Below are 24958 nucleotides of genomic sequence, written 5' to 3' on the forward strand. Positions count from 1 at the left end.
TCCCTGAGTCCCTGTTTATATTTTTCCTTTTTTTCCCTATAGTTTCTGTTTCTTGTCAGATTTCAGATGTTCCATCCTCCAGTTCACTAATCCTATCCTCTGTCTCTCGAAATCTACCATTGTAGGTTTCCACTGCTTTTTTCATCTCTTCTACTGTGCCTTTCATTCCCATGAGTTCTGAGTTCTGTGATTTGTCTTTTCGGACTTTCCATTTCTTCTTTTTGTTCATTCTTTGCCTTCTTCATATCCTCCCTCATTTCATTGATTTGGTTTTTGATGAGGTTTTCCATGTCTGTTCGTATATTCTGTATTAATTGTTTCAGCTCCTGTATCTCATTTGAATTGTTGGTTTGTTCCTTTGACTGGGCCATATCTTCAATTTTCCTGGTGTGATTCGTCATTTTTTGCTGGCATCGAGACATTTAGTTACCTTAATTAGTTTATTCTGGAGATTTCTTTCCCATCTCTTACCTAGGGTTTTCTTGCTGGATGAATTTGTTGCCTGTCTGTTCTTTGACATTCAGTTCAGCTTTTTCTGGACCTCTAGCTTAAGTTTTGTTTAACAGAGGAGAATTTTTTGGTTCTTGTTTTCTTGTTTCTTGCCCTGCTTGTATGGTGCCTTTTCCCCCCACCCTTAGGAGGGTCTATGTAGGTATTACAGACTCCAGCTGGGTTTTTCTGGACTAAACTGGCCTCCTATCAGGGGGAAGGAGTCACCTGCGTCAGTTTTCCCTGAGGGTGAGACCCAGCAGGTTAAAAGACTTTCCTGTGAAGTCTCTGGGCTCTGTTTTTCTTATCCTGCCCAGTATGTGGCACTTGCCTGCCTGTGGGTCCCAACAGCATAAAATGATGTGGCACCTTTAACTTTGGCAGACTCTCCGTGCTTTGGGCATGGTGGAGACAGAGGAGAGGTTGTAGGCTGGTTTTAATGGCTTCAAGTTACCAAGCCCTGGGGTCTGAATTCCTTGAGGGAGGGATTCCACCTGAGTTGGGCTTCACCCCTCCCCTGGGGAAGGCATAGCCTCGAGACAAGCCCTGTCTGAAAGGAGCTTGTTACTGCCTATGCCTGGGGCAGTTGCAGCCTGAAAAGTTCTGCCGCTGAATCCAGAGGAAGTCAAGCCTTTGTAGACACGCAGCCACAAAAACCTCTGTTTCTTTCCTTTTTTCTTTTTCCGTTAGCCCAATGGGCGACCTCTGCTTTGACCAGGTTCACCTGAGCAGGGGGCCTATTTTCAGTAGTCAGAATTTGTTAATTAATGCCACAATTGGTGTTTGGTTGGACTCAGCCCCTGTTGCTGTTAAAGTCTCTTTCCTTTCCCTCTGGGAAGCAGCCTGTGGGGGAGGGGCGCTGGCCAGGGCGGCTTGCGGAACTCATGGTTCTGGGGAGGCTCGTAGCTGGTCCAGGTGGTCCAGACTTGGGTACGCTGTGTGTCCGGTCACTGACGTGGCTCCAGGAGTTGTTCTGTACTGTTTCTGGTTATTTAGTAGTTGTTCTGGAGGATGAACTAAAATGAGCACGTTGCTAAGCCACCATCATGGATTTTGGCTTTTATATACTTGACATCACAAGCAAACTATTCCCAATTGGAATTACTAAGATTTTGTCAATGTTCATATTCTTACATCGCAGCTGACCATTTCTATAGTAGGCTGATAATCCTGCTCAAAAAATACTTGAAAAAAGTGACATAATATGGGGATATCCTTTAACACTCACCCAAATCAGTTTTTGTCTCTCTTCTAGAAAGGAGATACATTTAGGGGCTACTTTAAGGTGTCTGACTAAACTCTCCTGCAAAGTACTGATGCAGTTTGGAAGAAAGCCACCTGTTTCCATGGAAAATTGAAGGACATCTGCAACCTGTGATATTAAAAAAGACAAAGCAGACCATAAAATTTACACAGAGAACTATTATGACAGAAGTAGCAGAATTAGATACAAAAAAATGTTTTTAAATACCGTTTTTCCCAAGTATCCACATGACAGGCAACTGCCATCATGGAATTTTTAAAGTTATTCAGTCAACTTCTTAGTCTTAAAAATTAAAAAAAAAAAAAAAAAAGGAAAAAGATCACCCATAATATGTTCTGCCTTTGTTTTCCACTTTTTCTATTTGTCTGCCTTATGATTATTTATTGTTTATTCTTTGGTGCCTTTGGGGAGTGGTAAAGGAAGATAAACTTTAAAAATTACTTTTATTACCATTTAGCAACTCTGGTAAAGTTTTGCTAAAGAAAGTCAATAAAATTAAGAATTTTATTTAATTACTATTTATTGTTATTTATCTTAGGGGTCATTAAGAATGGCTCCCTAAGATACCATGTCCCAATCCCTGGAACCTATGAATGTTAATTTATATGGCAAAAGCAACTTTGTACATGCAAATAAGATAAGAATTTCGGGATGGGGAGATTGTAATCATATGTGTATATGTAATCATAAGTGTCCTTCCTTATTTAAGAGGGAAACAGAGGGAGATTTTACAACAGTCAGAGAAAGAGATTTGATGATGGAAGCAGAGATTGGAGTTTTGAAGATGTGAGCCAAGGAATATAGACAAACACTAGAAGCTGAAAAAGGCAAAAAAAATTTTCTCCTTAGAGCTTCTAGAAGAACCCAGCACTGTCAACACCCTGATTATATCCAATGAAATTGATTTCAGATTCCTGACCTCCAGAACTGTGAGAAAATAAATTTATGCTGTTTTAAGTTACTACATTTTTTTGTTATTTGTTACAGCAGCAATAGGAAACTAATATATGGTATTAAAGGAAAGCAAATTGGTAAAATTCTGAATTCTTGCCTCTTGAACCGTGGAGATCTGAAAAGAAATTGCAGAAAGATACACCGAAGTCCTCATTAGACAATACATAATGGGGTCTATACTGGTTTGAAAGTATAATGTATCCCAGAAAAGCCATGTTTTAATCCTGATTCAATCCTGTGGAGGCAGTCATTTCTTTTAATCCTAGTTCAACACTATAGGTGGAATCTTTTGATTAGATTATCTCCACAGAGATGTCACAGACCCAACTGTGGGCATGACCTTTTGATTAGATGGAGATGTGACTCCACCCATTCCAGGTGGGTCTTCATTAGTTTATTGGAGCACTTTAAAAGAGGAAATATTTTGGAGAGAGTTCAGGACTGACAGAGCCCAGAGCTGATATAGATGCTGATATTTGAAGAATAGAGACACAGATGTTTGGAGATGCTTAGAGCCCAGGAATCATCACCATGAGATGTTAAGGAAGCCAAAACCTGGAGAAAGCCAAGGGAAGCCAAAAGATGAAGGCCAGCTCTGGAGAAGCAAAGTGAGGAACTCCCACAAGAAAAGAGGCTGGAAGCAACTGAGCCCAGAGCAAAGGACCAGCAGATTCCAGCCACATGACTTCCCAGATGACAAAGGTGTTTCTGACCCATCGACCTTCTTTAAATTAAGGTATCTTTCACTGGATGCCTTAGTTTGGACATTTTTATAGGACTGCAAACTTGTAACTTATTAAATTCCCCCTTTTTAAAAGCTTTTCCAGTTCTGGCAGTTTGCAAACTAGAACAGGGTCTAATCAAGAAGTCTCATGGACTCGAGAGAATGATGAAAAATTTTCCTGCATTTCAAAATAAGTATAGAAGCAATCCCTATATAGTGAATGATCCTGAAAGAAAGCCCCAAAGAAATATGTCACCAAGAGAACTGGCATAAAATCCATTATGAGTAGACACATAAGGAGAAAAATTGACACATACATAGTAATATAAAATTGAACTTTTAGGAATTGCTGCTGAAAAATAATTAGCCAACTCATTAATCCCTCTCCAAAGTCTCTAGTCTTGTATTCAGTATCACTCTTACATTGGGATAAACCTAGAAGACTAAGAAGAACTTCAAGAAAACACAATGTAAACTATAGTTTCACTGCTTTCACAGTCAAACCAGAAACCTGAACCATTCCTAACAGCTGATATGACTAGGAATTTCTCATTTCTCTAGGGTCTTTTAGATGGGAAATGACTGGTGCAAAAATAACATAATTCAGGCTATTTGGGGCCAAAAGAAGTTTTTTTGGCAAATCCAGGACAACCTTCATCCTTGAGCTAGATGGCAATCAACTTTAATTGATGCATGTATGGTTAAGGGCTGAGAAGATGTGATTATTCACCTCACAGCAAGTCTCCCAGTCAGACTTCTGAATAGTACTAGTTTCTGAATGCTATGGAATATGGCCATTGCTTCTTATTTGACAAACTCTGCAACAAAATGAGGAAAAAATAACCACAAATAATTCTAAGTAACTTTTCTGAAGTAATTTCACAGTTCACCAAATGTTCACATATTGTGTAAACATCTTGCATGAGAAGTGGGCAGGAAAAGGCACATAAAAAAAGACTTCTGAGTTTTTATCAGATGAGGCCGATTTTCTACGAGTTATGTACACTGGTTTTTTTTCCTTTTTTTTTTAAACTAGAGAAGTTACAGCTTAACAGATAAATCATGCATAAAATATAGAGGTCTCATGTACCAACCTATTATTAACACCTTGCATTAGTGGATACATTTATTACAATTAGTAAAATAACATTTTTGTAATTGTACTATTAACTATCATTTATAATAGGGTTCACTGTGTTGTACAGTTCTGTGTTTTTTTCTTAATTTTTATTCTAGTAACATATATACAACCTAAAATTTCCCCCTTTAACCACATTCACATATATAATTCAGTGCTGTTAATTATATTCACAATGTTGTGCTACCATAACCATGTTCCATTACCAAAACTTTACAATCAACCCAAATAGATACTCTGTACAATTTAAGCATTAACTCCTCATTCCTATATGTACACTGATTTAAAGCTAGTGTTCCCCTGCACATACCTGTGTGTCAAAGACATTATTCAGCAAAACCCCATACTGATGAGAGAGGCAATCAGAAAGCCAACGACAATCATGAATAACCTAAGGAATCAGAAGATGGAGACAGAGTAATTAGGATCTGGTTGCTAATCTCGTCCACAGAGGAATCAATTTACACACTTACCTTCAAAATTCTCTTATCTTCTAACATCATCTGAAGTCCATTGTTGAAAGCACGACTTCCCAGAAGGAAAATGTCAAATAAGTAAACACGACTATTTGTGGCCACCTACGATAAACCATCCAGACAAACACGCTATAGAATAAGGAAGAACTGGGGAAAGGGATCTGAGGATCAAGAATAAAGGACACGCAATAAAATATTTGGCATCCTCACTTTTAAAGTAACGAATAGACACCAACGATTCTTAGGGGAAACAGGTTTAAATTTATCCTAAGTAAAAAAAACCCCACGATCACTGTGATATTCAAAAATAAATAAAGAGATGAGCTGGTGATTTAGCCCTTTGTTTCTTATAGTCCTCAATTTACCAGTCTCAAGTATGGCATTCTAATATTACTGCAGGTATCATAAGTTTAAGGGAAATGACTAGCATCTCATTGTTATTAACATGAAGTACTCTTTTTCTAAGTTTCATAATATGCTTGACAGCATTAGGTATGACAAAATTATTCACAAGACCCCTGTCCTCTAGCAGTTTGAGATAGGAAACAAATATACTGGTACAAATAGTAAGATGTCAGATATTTAACACTGCTTGATAGATCAATTTTATACAATTATAAGAAATCTAGATCATTTCTAATCATTAGAGCAGCACAGCTGGATGACTGAGTCAGACAGCAAAGACAAAAAAAACCCAAAACACCCAATTGGGTCTAGAGAGCCAGCCGTGTGACAGTCTGATGTCTTCTTTATTGTTTTGGAATGGAACTGTTGTCACAGTTGAAACTGCAGGCCTAACTGGCACCTGTTCTCAGAAATTTCCTGTTTTTTTGTTAGTTTTCCTAACCTCTTTAATCATAAAAATTGAATACAAATGATAAAAGTTTGGAAAATAATTCACCAGTAGACTATAGACTCCAAGAGGAAAGAGATTATATCAGATTCACCACCATATATGCAACCATTAAAACAGGATATGGGGGGGTGCAACGGTAGTTCAGTGGTAGAATTTTTGCCTGCCATGACGGAGACCTGGGTTCGATTTCCAGCCCATGAACTTCCCCCCAAAACAAACAAACAAAAAATTCAACTAATGGTGCTGCAATAACAGGCTACTCACATGGAAAAAGAATGAAATGTGACCCCCGCCATACAGCATACAAAAAAAAAAACAACACAGGATGTGGCATATAGATAGCTGTTAAACATTTGTTTAGTGAATGAATGCATGCCATACAACTCTCCCTCCCATTTTTTTCACATGCAAAAATGTATGTAACTCTAATAATGTGTATTCAATTCTATTTTCTGCCTTTTACACTCATAAATTTTCAAACATTTTTATATACTCCAAGTACCAATTTTGAGCAGATGTATAATATCTATCAAGTATGCTATGATATCTCCTATCGTTAAGTGGTTACTGATTTTTCACCATTACTAATAATGCCATGATGAACAGGTTCTTCCGTGCTTTTTTTTTTCATATTTCAAAATATTTAGGATAGATTCATAGAAGTGGCTCCAAGAAGTGGGCCAAAGGTTATAAACAACTTAATGATTCAAAAAATATTTGCTGTCTTTATCTTAAAACATATTATTGTAACTGAAAATATTTTACTGCAGGTGAGGACTAAATACTTAAATAACTTAAAGTTAAGGAGAAAGTAATTTCCTCTAAATGCGTCTTACGTATAACAAGTCAGAAATAGTTTTTCTTAGCTGGTGCCAGAATTCCATTTGAAGAAAGAACGATGTTTTGTGTTTGAATGTTTTGATTCATTTGTATATTCACTCATTCACTTCCTCTATTATCTACTGAGTGCCTCCTAACTGCTAATATAGACTGTACCTCTGGTAAAATTAAAAAAACAAAACAAAACCTGTCTTCACAGTGGTTAGTCTAGTTAGCAGAGATAGACAATAAATAATAATAAAATGAAAGGTTACAAAGGACACAAACCACTTGTAGAGAGCAGTCAGGCAAGGCCTCATTCAGAGGCAAAGGTTGGTACCTATGCCGGTTTGAAAGTGTTGTACACCCCAGAAAACCAATGACCTTTAATCCTGATTCCATACTGTAGGGTGGGAACCCTTCTGATTAGATTATCTCCATGAAGATGTGATATGTCTGACTGTCAGTGTGACCTTGATTAGATGGAGATGAGCTCCACCCATTCAAAGTGGGTCTTGATTAGTTGACTAGAGTTCTCTAAAAGGGGAAACATTTTATAGAAACTTAAGAGCAGAGCAGATGCATAAACATGAAGAACAGCTGCTTCAGAGCCAACATAGGACCCAGATATTTGGAGATGCAAGGCCCAGCAGACGTCACTATGTACTTTCCCATGAGATACTAAGCAAGCCGGAACCCAGGGTTGTGTTCTAGAGGAGCTAAGTTAAGGCCCACAGATGCTTAGAGAGGAAACTACTGACATCAGAAGCTTGAAGTAACAGAATAGGGAACCAGCCACAGTCCTTCCCAGCTGACAGAGGTGTTCTGGACAGTGTCAGCCTTTATTGAGTGAAGGCAACCTCTTAGTGATACCTTAATTTGGACTTTCTCATGGCCTTAGAACTGTAAACCAGCAACTTAATAAATTATCCTTTTAAAGGTCATTCCATTTCTGGTATATTGCTTTCTGGCAACATTAGTAAACCAATACATTACCTGAAGCCTAGAGGATGCCAGCCAGATAATAATTGCATGAAGAGCACTGGAAGAGTTAAGGAAGAAATACTCTGAACAAAGGGGACAGCATGTCCTACTGGATAAGCCCTAAACATATGTTTAGAATAGAAGGGTCAAAGATGGTCCTTAGGAGTTAAGATTTCAGAACAGGACTGAGACTAGAGCTCTCTCCTCAGGCCTGGGAAGCTGCCTTACTTTCCTCAGCCTACCTGAGGTCAAAGTCCCAATGAATAAGGATTGTGGAATGGAGAAGAAGCAAGTTTCCCACCTCTAGTAAGTAAACTCTCCAAAACAAGCCTAGACTGATTTTGAGATAATGGGGCAAAAAGCTGTTTCTGCCCTCTTCTCATTTCAAAAGCATGCCCAAACAAACAGGAACAGACTCTGTTTTGCACAATACTACAATATATGTTTAACACTCAACCACAATATTCAAAGGGAGAGTACAGAGGAATGGTGACTGACTACACAGAAAGGAGGAAATGCCTGTAATAAGAAATACGGACAGAAATGAAGCTGATGGAGGAGTAGAGGGATGGAGGGATAAAGGGATGGAGGGATGGAGGAAGGGAGGTTGGGTGGTTTAGGAATCAAAAGTGCCAGATACTAAGAAAGGTAAGGAGATGAAAACAGGAGATAGGCTGAAGGTACATATTAAAAGAAGTTAAACCCCAAATTATTACCACCTATACCTCTCCCCTCCCAAAAACGACATATGCTTTATATAAATTCAACCAGTAAGACTCTGGAGTTCAGAATACAAGACAATGAGGAGGGAAGTGGTGGACTGAAAAGTGAAATGTATTGTGAGTCTCTAGACCTCTTATTTTGCAGCTTCCATTCTTGAGGGTATCAGCTCATATAGGAACTGGATGGAGGATGAAGGGCTCCAGGGATGATGGCTTTAAAACAAAATGCAATACAAGCTAGCATGATAGATTTAAGCATACAGGAATGCTGAAAGATGTGGAAGGGTTCACTCACAGGTACAAAGGAAACAAAGGCAATAAAATGAAGCAATTATTCATTCTATGAAAAACAAACTGGGTTCAAAAAAGGAACCAAACTACTTGCTCAGCATACAGCAGTAGTAACACAGTCATAATAACATATAGCCTGAATACTATCTTAACCATAAATTGTAATGTAACTAAATTGGGAGAAGCCAGGGAGGTAAGGGTGCTATAAAGGAGAAAAACATTTATTAACCATATGTGCTGGTCTGAAAGGATTTATGTACCCTAGAAAAGCCATGTTTTAATCCTAATCAATCTTGTGAGAGCAACGGTTTCTTCTAATCCCTATTCAGTACTATAGGATGGAAACTTGATTAGGTCATCTCCACGGAGATGTTAATCAATTGTAGGTATTAAACTTGATTAAATGGAGACATGTCTCCACCCATTCTATGTGGGTCTTGATTAGTTTACTGTAACCCTATAAAAGAGGAGACATTTCATACTAGTGATCAATGAAAGGGAGTGGTAAAAGGTATAGAAAAAAATAGGGGGAACGAAGGTTAAAATATATTGGGTAAAAAAATATATACATATATTGGGTAGATGGAAATACTAGTGGTCAATGAGAGGGAGGGGTAAGGGGTAATGTATTATGAGTTTTTTCTTTATTCTTTTTCTGGAGTGATGCCAATGTTAAAAAAAATGATCATGGTGATAAATATACAACTATGTGATGATATTGTGAGCCACTGATTGTATACCATGTATGGAATGTATGTATGTTAAGAATGTTCGTGTCTGTATGTTGTTTGGCTTGTCAATTAAAAAATGATAATAAAATAAAAAATAAAAAAATAAAAAATTAGGCCTAAGAGTCACCCCCAAGAAAGCCTCTTTTGTTGCTCCTAAGAGTCAACCCCAAGAGAACGTCTTTGGATGTGGCCTCTCTCTCCAGCCAACACAACAAGCAAACTCACCACCCTCCCCCTGTCTACGTGGGACATGACTCCCAGGGGTGTGGACCTTCCTGGCAACATGGGACAGAAATCCTAGAATGAGCTGAGACTCAGCATCAAGGGATTGAGAAAACTTTCTCGACCAAAGGGGGAAGAGGGAAATGAGACAAAGTGTCAATGGCTCAGAGATTCCAAACAGAGTCGAGAGGTTATCCTGGAGGTATTCTTAAGCATTAAGTAGATATCAAATCGTTATTCAAGATGTAATAGAGAGGCTGGAGGGAACTGCCAGAAAATGTAGAGCTGTGTTCCAGTAGCCATGTTTCTTGATGATGACTGAATAATTATATAGCTTTCACAATGTGACCGTGTGATTGTGAAAACCGTGTGTCTGATGCCCCTTTTATCTACCTTGTCAACAGACGAGTAGAACATATGGAATAAAAATAAATAATAGGGTGAACAAATGTTAAAATAAATTTAGCTTGAAATGCTAAATTTCAATGAAAGCGAGGGGTAAGGGGTATGGTATGTATGATCTTTTTTTTCTGTTTCGTTTTATTTCTTTTTCTGTTTTGACTTTTTATTTCTTTTTCTGAATTGATGCAAATGTTCTAAGAAATGATGAATATGCAACTATGTGATGATATTGTGAATTAATGACTATATATGTAGAACGGAATGCTCATATGTTACTCTTTTTGTTTGTTAAATTTTTTTAATAAATAAATCAAAAAATAAAAAAAAAAAAGAGGAGACATTTCAGAGAGAGTTTCTTTTGAGAATGAGGAGAGAACCGCAGAACCATGACAAAATGACAGGAGAACAACAGAGCAGAGTCATGATGAAGCAGAGAGGGCACTTGGCCAGAGACCTGTGGAGATGAAGAAGGAAAATGCCTCCTCGGGAGCTTCATGAAACAAGTCTGAGGAGAAAGCTGCAAACGTTGCTATGTTCACCATGTGACTTCCCGGTCGAGAGAGAAACCCTGAACTTCATTAGCCTTTCTTGAGTGAAGGTAACTTCTTCTTGGTGCCTTAATTTGGACATTTTAATAGATTTGTTTTAATTGGGATATTTTCATGGGCTTAGAACGGTAAAGTAGCAACTTATTAAATTCCCCATTTTAAAAGCCACTCCATTTCTGATATATATTGCATTCTGGCAGCTAGCAAACTAGAACAGATTTTGGCGTCGAGAGTGGGGTGTTGCTGCAGTTTGCAAACATATTAGAATGGCTTTTTAAATGTATAAAGGGAAGATTCTGGAAGAGTTGTGAGGAGCTTGATAGAGAAGCCCACAATCTTTTGAAGAGACTATTGATAGAAATGTGGACTCCAAAGATACCTCTCATGAGGTTCTAAACATAAATGAGGCACATGTTACTGCAAACTGGAAGAAAGGTGTGCTGGTTTGAAAGGATGTATGTCCCCTAGAAAAGCCATGTTTTAATCAAAATCCCATTTTGTAAAAGCAGAATAATCCCTATTCAATACTGTATGTTTGAAACTATAATCAGAGCATTTCCCTGGAGATGTTATTATATCAAGAGTGGTTGTTAAGATGGATTAGGTAACAACATGCCTCTACCCATTTGGGTGGGTCTTGATAAGTTTCTGGAGTCCTATAAAAGAAGAAACATTTTGGAGAATGAAGGAGATTCAGAGAGAGCAGAACAGAACTACACAGGGATGAGAAGGAGAGTCTACCAGCCAGCGACCTTTGGAAAAGAAGAAGGAAAATGTCTCCCAGGGAGCTTCATGAAATAGGAAGCCAGGAGAAGAAGCTAGCAATTGATGCCGTGTTCACCACGCGCCCTTCCAGATGAGAGAGGAACCCTAACTGTGCTCACCACGTGCCTTCTCACTTGAGAGAGAAACCCTGAACTTCATTTGCCTTCTTGAACCAAGGTATCTTTCTCTGGATGCCTTAGAGTGGACATTCCTATAGATTTGTTTTAATTAGGATATTTTCTTGGCCTTGGAACTGTAAACTAGCAACTCATTAAATTCCCCTTTTTAAAAGCCATTCCATTTCTGGTATATCGCATTTCAGCAGCTAGCAAACTAGAACAAAAGGCAATCCTTGTTTTTTTTTTCACTCTCACAATTTTATTATCAGTAATTGATGTTGACAATATTAACTCAAAAGCTAGGATTCAATTTTGTTTATAAACCTTATACATTGACTTCTTAAAAAAAAAAATACCACCACAGAAACAATAAAATCCCAAACAAATGAACAAACAAAAGACTGACTATATATATTTAAGAACATTTTGAGGTTGTTTTTTGCTTTGATTAAAACTGCTATGCTCAACTTTCGGGTCAAGATGACAGGTTAACAGCGTGCGCATTTTAGTTTGTCCTCCAGAACAACTACTAAATAACCAGAAACAGTACAGAACAGCTCCTGGGGCCACGTCAGTGACCAGACACACAGCATACCCCAGTCTGGACCAGCTGGACCAGCTGCGAGCACCCCCCAGAACCGTGAGTTTCCAAAGCTATGGTGGCCAGCACTCCCTTCCCCACAGGCCGCTTCCCAGAGGGGAAAGGAAAGGACTTTACCAGCAGCAGGGACTGGGGACAATCAAACGCCAATTATGGAACTAATTAACAAATTCTGACTACTAAAAATAGGCCCCCAGCTTAGGTGAACCTGATCAAAGCAGAGGTTGCTCATTTTTGCCCCAGTGCCAAGGGGGCAGGACTGACAGAAAAAGGGGGGAAAAAAAAGAAGGAAACAGAGGATTTTGTGACTGTGTATCTACAAAGGCTTGACTGCCTCTGGATACAGTAGCAGGACTTTTCAGGTTGCAACTGCCCCAGGCATAGGCAGAAGTGAGCTCTTTGGGGGGCTTATCTGGAGCTTGTGCCTTCCCCAGGGGAGGGGTGAAGCCCAAGTCAGGTGGAATCCCTCCATCAAGGAATTCAGACACCAGGGCTTGGTAATTTGAAGCCATTAAAACCAGCCTACAACCTCTCCTCTGTCTCCATCACGCCCCTATCAGGGAGAGTCTGCCAAAGTTAAAGGTACCTCATCATCTTACGCTGGTGGGACCTGCAGTCAGACAAGAGCCACATACTGGGCAGGATAAGAAAAACAGAGTCCAGAGACTTCACAGGAAAGTCTTTCAACCTGCTGGGTTTCACCCTCAGGGAAAACCGACGCAGGTGACTCTTTCCTCCTGATAGGAGGCCAGTTTGGTCTGGGAAAATCTGGCTGGGGTCTATAATATCTAAGTAGACCCTCCTAAGTGTGTGTGGGGGAAAGGCACCACACAAGCAGGGCAAGAAACAAGAAAACAATAACTGAAAAATTCTCCTCTGTTAAACAAAACTTAAGCTAAAGGTCCAGATAAAGCTGAACGGAATGTCAAAGAACAGATAGACAACAAATTCACCCAGCAAGAAAACCCTAGATAAAAGAAGTGAAAGCAATCTCCAGAATAAACTAATTAAGGTAATTAAATGCCTAGACACCAGCAAAAAATAACAAATCACACTAGGAAAACTGAAGATGTGGCCCAGTCAAAGGAACAAACCAACAATTCAAATGACATACAGGAGCTGAAACAATTAATTCAGAATGTATGAACAGACATGAAAAACCAAATCAATGAATTGAGGGAGGATATAAAAAAGGCAAGGAAAGAACAAAAAGAAGAAACTGAAAGTCTGAAAAAATAAATCACAGAACTTATGGGAATGAAAGACACAGTAGAAGAGATGAAAAAAACAATGGAAACCCACAATGGTAGATTTCGAGAGACAGAACATAGGATTTCAAAATTGGAGGACGGAACATCTGAAATCTGACAAGAAACAGAAACCATAGGAAAAAAAATGGGAAAATATGAGCAGGGACTCAGGGAATTGAAAGACAATATGAAGCGCATGAATATATGTGTTGTGGGTGTCCCAGAAGGAGAAGAGAAGGGAAAAGGAGGAGAAAAACTAATGGAGGAAATTATCACTGAAAATTTCCCAACTCTTATGAAAGACTTAAAATTACAGATCCAAGAAGTGCAGCATACCCCAAAGAGAATAGATCCAAATAGACATACTCCAAGACATTTAATAATCAGAATATCAGAGGTCAAAGAAAAAGAGAGGATCTTGAAAGCAGCAAGAGAAAAGCAATCCATCACATACAAGGGAAGCCCAATAAGACTATGCGCAGATCTCTCAGGAGAAACCATGGAGGCGAGAAGACATTGGGATAATATATTTAAATTATTAAAAGAGAAAAATTGCCCACCAAGAATTCTATATCCAGCAAAACTGTCCTTCAAAAATGAGGAAGAAATTAAAACATTTTCAGACAAAAAATCACTGAGAGAATTTGTGACCAAGAGACCAGCTCTGCAAGAAATACTAAAGGGACACTAGAGACAGATACGAAAACAGAAGAGAGAGGTGTGGAGAAGAGTGTAAAAAGGAAGACTATGAGTAAAGGTAAAAAGAAGGAAAATTAGATATGACATATAAAATCCAGAAGGCAAAATAGTAGAATAAAGTACTACCCATGCAGTAATAACACTGAATGTTAATGGATTAAACTCTCCAATCAAAAGACATAGTCTGGCAGAATGGATTAAAAAACAGGACCCATCTATATGCTGTCCCTACTCAAAGGACACGAGGCCAAGGACACAAATGGACATTTACACACCAATGTTTATAGCAGCATTATTAACAATTACCAAGTGATGGAAACAGCCAAAATGTCCATCAACAGAGAGTTGACTAAACAAACTGTGACATTTACATAAGATGGAATATTATGCAGCTGTAAGACAGAATAAAGTTAAGAAGTATGTAACAACATGGATGGACCTTAAGGGCATTATGCTGAGTGTGATTAGCCAGAAACGAAAGGACAAATACTGTATGGTCTCACTGATATGAACTGACATTAGTGAATAAACTTGGAATATTTCCTTGGTAACAGAGACCATCAGGAGATAGAAATAGGGTGAGATATTGGGTAATTGGAGCTGAAGGGATACAGACTGTGCAACAGGACTGAATATAAAAACTCAGAAATGGACAGCACAATAGTAACTAACTGTAATGTAATTATGTTAAAACACTGAATGAAGCTGCATGTGAGAATGATAGAGGGAGGAGGGCTGGGGACATAAATGAAATCAGAAAGAAAGATAGATGGTAAAGGCCGAGATGGTATAATCTAGGAATGCCTAGAGTGTATAATAATAGTGAAATGTACAATGTACAAATTTTAAAAATGTTTTTCATGAGGAAGAACAAAGGAATGCCATTATTGCAGGGTGCTGAAAATAGATGGTAATTAATACTTTAAAATGTCACCTTATGTGTGAGACTAAAGCAAAAAATGTTTGTTACAAAATTTATATTTTGACTAGAGCATTTCCTAATATAACTCATGTAGATAGTTTGATTTAATGTCATAAGCACTTGGAATCTCAGGCAGGACATGAGATTCTGTTAGTTTGTCCAGAGTAATGCCCCAATGAATCCCAGAGTGATTTGATCAGTGACTGGAAAAGTATTTGCAAGCCCCCTTCGGGGAATGGTGAGAGTCAGGAGAAATTCAACTTCCCCAAGTTGAATTCTTGATATTCTCACAAGCAGTGTGGACAACCAAAGCTATAGGCTGAGTCCCCAGTCTTGGGGTTTGTTCATATGAAACTTAACCCCACAAAGGATAGGTCAAGCCTACTTAAAATTAGGCCTAACTTCTCCCTCCAGCCAACATAACGAGCAGTCTCACCACCCTCCCCCTCTCTGCATGGGACATGACTCCCAGGGGTGTGGACCTTCTTGGCAACGTGGGACAGAGATCCTGGAACGAGCTGAGACTCAGCATCAAGGGACTGAGAAAAACCCTAGAATGAGCTGAGAATTAACATCAAGGGATTGAGAGAACCTTTTCGACCAAAGGGGGAAGAGTGAAATGAGACTAAGCATCAATGGCTGAGAGATTTCAAACAGAGTTTTGAATGTTGATCTTGTAACCTGCCACTTTTCTGTACTCATTTATTAGCTCTAGTAGTTTTGCTGTGGATTTTTCAGGGTTTTCGACGTATAGTATCATATCATCTGTAAACAGTAATAGTTTTACTTCTTCCTTTCCAATTTTGATGCCTTGTATTTCTTTTTCTTGTCTAATTGCTCTGGCTAGAACTTCCAACACGATGTTGAATAACAGTGGTGATAGTGGACATCCTTATCTTGTTCCTGATCTTAGGGGGAAAGTTTTCCGTTTTTCCCCCTTGAGGATGATATTAGCTGTGGGTTTTCCATATATTCCCTCTATCATTTTAAGGAAGTTCCCTCGTATTCCTATCCTTTGAAGTGTTTTCAACAGGAAAGGATGTTGAATCTTGTCAAATGCCTTCTCTGCATCAATTGAGATGATCATGTGATTTTTCTGCTTTGATTTGTTGATATGGTGTATTACATTAATTGATTTTCTTATGTTGAACCATCCTTGCATACCTGGGATGAATCCTACTTGGTCATGATGTATAATTCTTTTAATGTGTTGCTGGATTCGATTTGCTAGAATTTTGTTGAGGATTTTTGCATCTATATTCATTAGAGAGATTGGTCTGCAGTTTTCTTTTTTTGTAATATCTTTGCCTGGTTTTGGTATGAGGGTGATGTTGGCTTCACAGAATGATTAGGTAGCCTTCCCTCCTCTTCAATTTTTTTGAAGAGTTTGAGCAGGGTTGGTACTAATTCTTTCTGGAATGTTTGGTAGAATTCACATGTGAAGCCGTCTGGTCCTGGACTTTTTTTTTTAGGAAGCTTTTGAATGACTGATTCAATTTCTTTACTTGTGATTGGTTTGTTGAGGTCATCTATGTCTTCTTGAGTCAAAGTTGGTTGTTCATGCCTCTCTAGGAACTTGTCCATTTCATCTACATTGTTGTATTTATTAGCATAAAGTTATTCATAATATCCTGTTATTACCTCCTTTATTTCTGTGAGGTCAGTGGTTATGTCTCCTCTTCCATTTCTGATCTTATTTATTTGCGTCCTCTCTCTTCTTCTTTTTGTCAATCTTGCTAAGGGCCCATCAATCTTATTGAGTTTCTCATAGAACGAACTTCTGGTCTTATTGATTTCTCTATTGTTTTCATGTTCTCAATTTCATTTATTTCTGCTCTAATCTTTGTTATTTCTTTCCTTTTGCTTGCTTTGGGGTTAGTTTGCTGTTCTTTCTCCAGTTCTTCCAAGTGGACAGTTAATTCCCGAATTTTTGCCCTTTCTTCTTTTTTGATATAGGCATTTAGGGCAATAAATTTCCCTCTTAGCACTGCCTTTGCTGCGTCCCATAAGTTTTGATATGTTGTGTTTTCATTTTCATTCACCTCAAGGTATTTGCTAATTTCTCTTGTAAATTCTTCCTTGACACACTGGTTGTTTAAGAATGTATTGTTGAGCCTCCACGTATTTGTGAATTTTCTGGCACTCTGCCTATTATTGATTTCCAACTTCATTCCTTTATGATCTGAGAAAGTGTTGTGTATGATTTCAATCTTTTAAAATTTGTTGAGACTTGCTTTGAGACCCAACATATGGTCTATCTTTGAGAATGATCCATGAGCACTTGAGAAAAAGGTGTGTCCTGCTGTTGCGGGGTGTAATGTCCTATAAATGTCTGTTAAGTCTAGCTCATTTATTGTAATATTCAAATTCTCTGTTTCTTTATTGATCCTCTGTCTAGATGTTCTGTCCATTGATGAGAGTGGGGAATTGAAGTCTCCAACTATTATGGTGGATGTGTCTATTTCTCCTTTCAGTATTTGCAGTGTATGCCTCACGTATTTTGGGGCATTCTGCTTCGGTGCATAAATATTTATGATTGTTATGTCTTCTTGTTTAATTGTTCCTTTTATTAGTAGATAGTATCCTTCTTTGTCTCTTTTAACTGTTTTACATTTGAAGTCTAATTTGTTGGATATTAGTATAGCTACTCCTGCTCTTTTCTGGTTGTTATTTGCATGAAATATCTTTTCCCAACCTTTCACTTTCAACCTATGTTTATCTTTGGGTCTAAGATGTGTTTCCTGTAGACAGCATATAGAAGGATCCTGTTTTTAAATCCATTCTGCCAATCTATGTCTTTTGATTGGGGAGTTCAATCCATTAACATTTAGTGTTATTACTGTTTGGGTAGTACTTTCCTCTACCATTTTGCCTTTTGTATTTTATATATCATATCTAATTTTCCTTCTTTCTACACTCTTCTCCATACCTCTCTCTTCTGTCTTTTCGTATCTGTCTCTAGTGCTCCCTTTAGTATTTCTTACAGAGCTGGTCTCTTGGTCACAAATTCTCTCAGTGACTTTTTGTCTGAAAATGTTTTAATTTCTCCCTCATTTTTGAAGGACAATTTTTCTGGATATAGAATTCTTGGTTGACAGTTTTTCTCTTTTAGTAATTTAAATATATCATCCCACTGTCTTCTTGCCTCCATGGTTTCTGCTGAAGAATCTACACATAGTCTTATTAGGTTTCCCTTGTATGTGATGGATTGCTTTTCTCTTGCTGCTTTCAAGATCCTCTCTTTCTCTTTGACCTCTGACATTCTAACTAGTAAGTGTCTTGGAGAACGTCTATTTGGATCTATTCTCTTTGGGGTGTGCTGCACTTCTTGAATCTGTAATTTTAGGTCTTTTATAAGAGTTGGGAAATTTTCAGTGATAATTTCTTCCGTTAGTTTTTCTCCTCCTTTTCCTTTCTCTTTTCCTTCTGGGACACCCACAACACGTATATTTGTGCGCTTCATATTATCATTCAATTCCCTGAGCCCCTGCTCATATTTTTCCATTATTTTCCCTATAGTTTCTGTTTCTTTTTGGATTTCAGATGTTCCATCCTCCAGTTCACTAATCCTAACCTCTGTCTCTTGAAATCTACCACAGTAGGTTTCCATTATTTTTTCATCTCTTCTACTGTATCTTTCATTCCCATAAGTTCTGTGATTTGTTTTTTCAGACTTTCCATTTCTTCTTTTTGTTCATTCCTTGCCTTCTTCATGTCCTCCCTCAATTCACTGATTTGGTTGTTGATGAGGTTTTCCATTTCTGTTCATATATTCAGAATTAGTTGTCTCAACTCCTGTATCTCATTTGAACTATTGGTTTGTTCCTTTGACTGGGCCATATCTTCAATTTTTCTGGTGTGATTTGTTATTTTTTGCTGGCGTCTGGACATTTAATTACCTCAATTAGTTTATTCTGGAGATTGCTTTCACTTATCTTACCTAGGGTTTTCTTGCTAGATGAGTTTGTTGTCTATCTGTTCATTGACCTTCAGTTCAGCTTTTTCTGGGCCTCTAGCTTAAGTTTTGTTTAACAGAGGGTAATTTTTCAGTTGTTGTTTTCTTGTTCCTTGTCCTGCTTGTAAGGTGCTTTTTCCCTCCCGACCCTTAGGGGGGTCTACATAGGTATTACAGACTCCAGTCAGGTTTTCCCGGACTAAGCTGGCCTCCTTTTGGGGGGAAAGAATCACCTGTGTCAGTTTTCCCTGAGTGTGAGACCCAGCAGGTTGAAAGACTTTCCTGTGAAATCTCTGGGCTCTGTTTTTCTTATCCTGCCCAGTATGTGGTGCTTGTCTGTCTGTGGGTCACACCAGCAAAAGATGTTGTGGCTCCTTTAACTTTGGAAGTCTCTCCCTGCTGGGGGCGTGATGGAGACAGAGGAAAGGTTGTAGGCTGGTTTAATGGCTTCAAATTACAAAGCCCTGGGATCTGAATTCCTTGAGAGAGGGATTCCACTTGAGTTGCGTTTCACCCCTCCCGTGAGGAAAGTTCAGGCGGGAGACAGCCCTGAAAGCAGCCTGTTTCTGCGTATGCTTGGGGCAGTTGCAGCCTGTGTAATCCCACTGCTGAATCCAGAGGCAACCAAGCCTCCGTAGAAACAGTCACAGAAGGCTCCATTTCTTCCCCTTTCCTCTTTTTCGGTTAGCCCATTAGGCGACCTCCGCCTTGACCAGTTTCGCCTGAGCTGGGGGCCTAATTTTAGTAGTCAGAATTTGTTTATTAATGCCACTATTGGTGTTTGGTTGGACTCAGTCTCTGCTACTGTTAGAGTTTCTTTTCTTTCCCTCCGGGAAGCCGCCTGTGGGGGAGGGGCGCCGGGCACCGGCCGCCGCGGCTTGGGGAACTGTGCATGGCTTGGGGAACTCACTGTTCCGGAGACTCGCAGCCGGTCCAGCTGGTCCACACTGAGGTATGCTGTGTGTCCGGTCACTATCATGGCTCCGGGAGCTGTTCTGTACTGTTTCTGGTTATTTAGTAGTTGCTCTGGAGGACGAACTAAAACGCGCGCACATTACTAAGCTGCCATCTTGGCCCCCTCTGCATTCTCTTTCTTGAAGGACTTTGAAGTTCACAGTATATAGGCAATATTGAGGTGTGGCAAAGAAAAGAAAAAGCCATGGTTGGTATGGAAAAAGCACTCTCTTTGGAAAAATGAAAGAGCTTTGGTTTACAATAATTTGTAATATTTGAAATCTGGAAGTATTCCTCTATGTAATTTAATGTCAGAGGACAAGGGATGGACCATTTTTAAATTATTACCATGAGAGCAAAGAACACCATAAAGGAAAATAATAAACTACTTGTGTAGCCAAGAAAGCTTATTTTGGGAAGAAGTGCAACAGGGAACATAACACCAACACAAATGACTATCAGCAGTTTGTCCATCAAGATACCAAGACCCACTGTTGTCTCCAGTTAAAAATTCTGAAATAGCAGCAGGAAGCTCTGTTTTAATAATAGAAGATAAGATGACATAGCTCCAATATTCTGAATTATTATGGTGCCTGCCACCACTAACTGTCTGAATATACATACTAAGCAGAAAATGGACTGAGTAAGAAGCCAGGAGAGCAATCAGCAGCAGCAGCAAGAAAGTTGCTTAGCAACGGGCTCAACTCTCCCGCCTCCGCTTCTTCTGGCTGCTGGGCAGTGATGCACCAGCCCGGTTCAGCACTGATGCTTCCCCAGGGTACCTCCATACTGCTGGTTGCCGAATGCCAAGTTCATCTGCAGTACACTAGCTGGGACCTCACATAGTTTGCCCAAATCCTTGTTTTATAATGGCAGATAATCGGGAAAAGTTGACAAATGGCTTTGGCTGAAAGACAGATTTTAAAATATGAACTTGGATATTTAGCAGAAGAGATTTCCCAATTAAATGTGGAAAGTACAACCTGGTTTCTCCTCACAGCTTATAGTGAAATGTGACAGGAAAGAGATAAGCTGAGAACTGAACTCATGGGTGCAATGAAATTGGTGTTCTGGAAAACTCTGGCTTTTCAGGAAGGGAGACCCCAGAGAATAGTGCCCCATGAGAGAATTTAACCAAATGTGGAACTAGTCAGCCATTTGAGAAAAAGCCAGGATTGGAAATGGAGTTATCCAGGAAAGATTTGTGGAAACTACTGCTGTCTGATGGGTACAATCCTTGCTTGCTACATAGAAAGCCAACAAGAGTGCTGTGGGACCCATAAAAAGAACTGCTGCCAGTCTCAACTGGGGGGCTCAGAAAAGGAACAACGTGAAGGTAAGATAATTTCAGAGGCAAAACCATGGAGGCTAGAGTCTGAAGTCAAGAAGCACATGGAGATAGTGAGTTTGCCCCAGAGGCAGAGGATGTGCCCTCCACATCCTTGCAGTGGAGGAGTGCTGCTGCCTCAGGCCTTGGAGAGGGTGGTGTACATTCCTTGGGGATTAGGGAAAGCCTGGCTGCCACCACATGGAGAGGTTGAGTATATGCCCCCGAGATGGTAGAGAGCCCGGGTGCAGCCCCAATGCTTGGAGAGGATGGAGTCGAAGCAAAGGTAATCTCCCCAATATCCCCCAAGGTTGCATTCAGAGGGAAGTGGGCCTCAGCATAGGCTCTTGGAAAGGGTGGGGCAGCTGCTTTCTAAAGCCCCAAAGACAAATGACTCTCAGACTTTGAAATCTAATGGACTTTGCCCTGCATGTTTTCGAAACTGCTTGGGTCTCATAGCCCCTGTGTTCCTTCCAATTCCTCCCTATGGAATGGGTATATGTATCCTATGATTGTTCCTCCTTTATATGTTGGCAGCAAATAACTTATTTTGAGTTTTATAGGTCCAGAGCCAGCAGAGAAAATTTTGCTTTAGGACTGCCCATGCCTGTAGCTGACTTTGATGAGACTTTGTACTGGTTTTAACCTTTTATTACATTTGTATTGTTATTGAAATGGCTTAAGGATTTCTGATATTGTGATGGAATCAGTGTATTGTGTATATAGGGAAATATGTCTTTTTTAGAGTTCAGAGGGTGGAATGTGCTGGTTTGAAAAGATTTATGTACCCTAGAAAAGCCATGTTTTAATCCTAATCAATCCTTTCAATCTTGTGAGAGCAATGGTTTCTTCTAATCCCTATTCGGTACCATAAATTGGAAGCCTGATTAGGACATCTCCATGGAGATGTTACTCAATCAATTGTGTCTATTAAACTTTATTAGATGGAGACATGTCACCACTCATTCTACATGGGTCTTGATTAGTTTACTGTAACCCTATAAAAGAGGAGACATTTCAGAGAGAGTTTCTTTTGAGAATGAGGAGAGAGCTGCAGAACCACGACAGAATGACAGGAGAACAACAGAGCAGAGTCACAACAAGGCAGACTGCTGGCACATGCCATCAGAAACCTTTGGAGATGAAGAAGGAAAATGCCTCCCGGGGAACTTCATGAAACAAGAAGCCTGAAGAAAAGATGGCACACATCGCTATGTTCACCATGTGCCTTCCCAGTTGAGAGAGAAACCCTGAACTTCATCAGCCTTTCTTGAGGAAAGGTAAATTCTTCTCGGTGCCTTAATTTGGACATTTTAATAGATTTGCTTTACTTGGGACATTTTCACGGTCTTAGAACTGTAAACCAGCAACTTATTAAATTCCCCATTTTAAAACCACTCCATTTCTGGTATATTGCATTCTGGGAGCAAGAAAACTAGAACACCATAATAAAAGTTAATAGATAATTTATAAAAACAGATGAATCAAGAGAGAGAAATATGCTTATTATTAGAAATAAGAAAAATACCATAAACAACATGTCAACGTGTCTCCCCCATGCATACAAACATGTATACCCCAAGGAATTGAAAACAGAGCTAAGACTTGTACACCAAAGTTCATAGCACCATTACTCACAATACCTGAAAGATGGAAACAACCCAAATATCCATTAACTGAATGGATAAATAAAATGTGTTATATACATGTAATGGAATATTTTTCAGCCATAAAGAGTAATGAAGTTCTGATATATCAGAATGGATGTATTATGCTTTGGATGAACTTGAAAACATTATGCCTGGTGAAATAAGCCTGACACAAAATAATAAATATTGTATGATTCTGTTTACATAAAATATCTAGAAAAAGCAACCTCGAATAGACAGAAAGTAGAATCGAGGCGCCCAAGGGCTAGGGGCAGGGAGGAATGTGTAGTTGCTGATTAATGGGTAAGAGTTTCCATATGGGGTTTTGGTTTTGGATGGTGGTGATGACAGCATAATATTGAGAATGTAATTAATGCCACTGAACTGTACACTTAAAAATGGTTAAAATGGCAGACTTCTGGGAAGATGGCTGACTAGAGTATCTCCAGATTAGCCTTGTTCCACGGAAAAGTTAGAGGAGGGACAGAAGGGTGACTGAGGCAGCAATTTGGGAGTGCAGCTGACCTGGGAAAGCCTTCTGTACAACATGTGGCAACCCTGGTTGCAGAAGCCGAGGAACTGAGAGGCAGAAAGCTGGAGCCTGGTACGTAGGTACAGAGCCACGGAGCCCATGGGAGTGCATGGACGGGAACATAGGACTGGGAAGTAAGCCAGGTCCCATTCCAAGCCAGGTCCCATTCCTTGGGCATGCTACCCACACCAGCCCAGCCCTGTTACCAGCGACTCACCCCACACCCCATGCACGTGAACCCCTCATCACCTGGTCCCATTTCCCATGCTCCAGGTGCCCCCACCCCACCAGCCCCCAGTGCACATACCTGCCCCACACCCCCACCCAAGCACAGCACAACTCACCTCTCTTGCATCACTCCTGAGCACTACCTCCCCCTCTCTGTTCCCTGCAGGCTATTGACAACGCATAAATGTTATGGGCACTAACCTCCATACCTAGGCTATCCCTGGCTCCCGCCCATAGTGTTGCACACCTCACCCTGCCCTCGCCTAAGCTCTGTGAATCCGTTTATGACAATCAGAGGCCCACGCATGCGAATCACATCATTCAGCTCTGGGAACCGCACTTTACAGCAGGCCTAGAACCATGCATGTGCACAGCCCTCAGCCTCACTTCCCAGCTCTGAGAAAGTGCTGATCTGCGCAGCTGGGTCACATCTGCCCCCAATCCATGAAGGTGTAACTCTGACCTGCTGCCACAGCTATACACATGCGCACAAAGGGCCCCATGCCTTAGACCAGCGCGTACCAGGTTTACGGCCCCCAAACCAGTGCACCCGCACAGCTAACATCCTCCCTGGCTGTTGCGCACCCATGTTCACAAGCATCAGAGTAATATCCCCAATCTGCACCCATATGTGCCCTGAAACAAATCACCTTACTAAGTGCTCCACCCATGCCCTGTTCCCTGCTGTACAATCATCCCACAAACACAAGGCCTTAGACTACTGAAAGAAATCAACTCCCAAAGTAAATCAATCAACATAATTATATGCCACGAAGAATCAGAAGATCACTAAGCATATCACAATGCAGACAGATATAGCCCTACCTAATGACCAAATTAAAACACCAGAGAAGACACAGACATTGGAACAACTAATCAAAGATATTCATGCAACTCTACTTAATAAAATAAGTGGGATAGCAAATGATATAAAGGAAATAAAGAAGATAGTAGAAGAGCACAAAGAGGAATTTCAAAGAATAAATAGAAAAATAGCGGAAATAACAGAGATTAAAGACTCTGTTGATCACCTAAAAATATACTAGAGGCACACGACACCAGATTTGAAGAGATAAAAGAAAGAATAAGTGATATAGAGGACAGGATAATTGACTTCAAAGACTCAAAACAGCAAGTGACAAAAAAGATGGAAAAAACTGAATTGGATCTCAGGGAAATGATAGACAAAACAAAGCGCACAAATATAAGAATCATTGGTGTCCCAGAAGGAGAAGAGAGAACTAAAGGGTTAGGAGAGTAATTGAGGATATTATGGGGGAAAACTTCCCAACCCTCATAAAGGACATAAATATACACGTCAAAGAAGCCCAAAGAAC

General features: G+C 39.7%; 1 protein-coding gene across 10 annotated transcripts in view; it reads right to left on the bottom strand.

Moving 5' to 3' along the window:
* Positions 1–24958, bottom strand: part of EXD1 (exonuclease 3'-5' domain containing 1) — a 149525-nt gene that overhangs the window by 82221 nt on the left and 42346 nt on the right. For 9 of the 10 annotated variants that reach the window (XM_077127499.1, XM_077127496.1, XM_077127491.1 and 6 more), the window contains 3 exons: positions 5043–5147; positions 4880–4960; positions 1718–1861 (listed from right to left, as the gene is read on the bottom strand). In XM_077127499.1, coding sequence (XP_076983614.1) covers positions 1718–1861; positions 4880–4960; positions 5043–5147 — 330 coding nt within the window. The remainder of the gene's footprint in view (positions 1–1717; positions 1862–4879; positions 4961–5042; positions 5148–24958) is intronic. The other variant, XM_077127497.1, reaches the window with a different exon arrangement.

The sequence above is a fragment of the Tamandua tetradactyla genome, chromosome 14 (assembly GCF_023851605.1).
Source record: "Tamandua tetradactyla isolate mTamTet1 chromosome 14, mTamTet1.pri, whole genome shotgun sequence".
NCBI classification, from domain to species: Eukaryota; Metazoa; Chordata; class Mammalia; order Pilosa; family Myrmecophagidae; genus Tamandua; species Tamandua tetradactyla.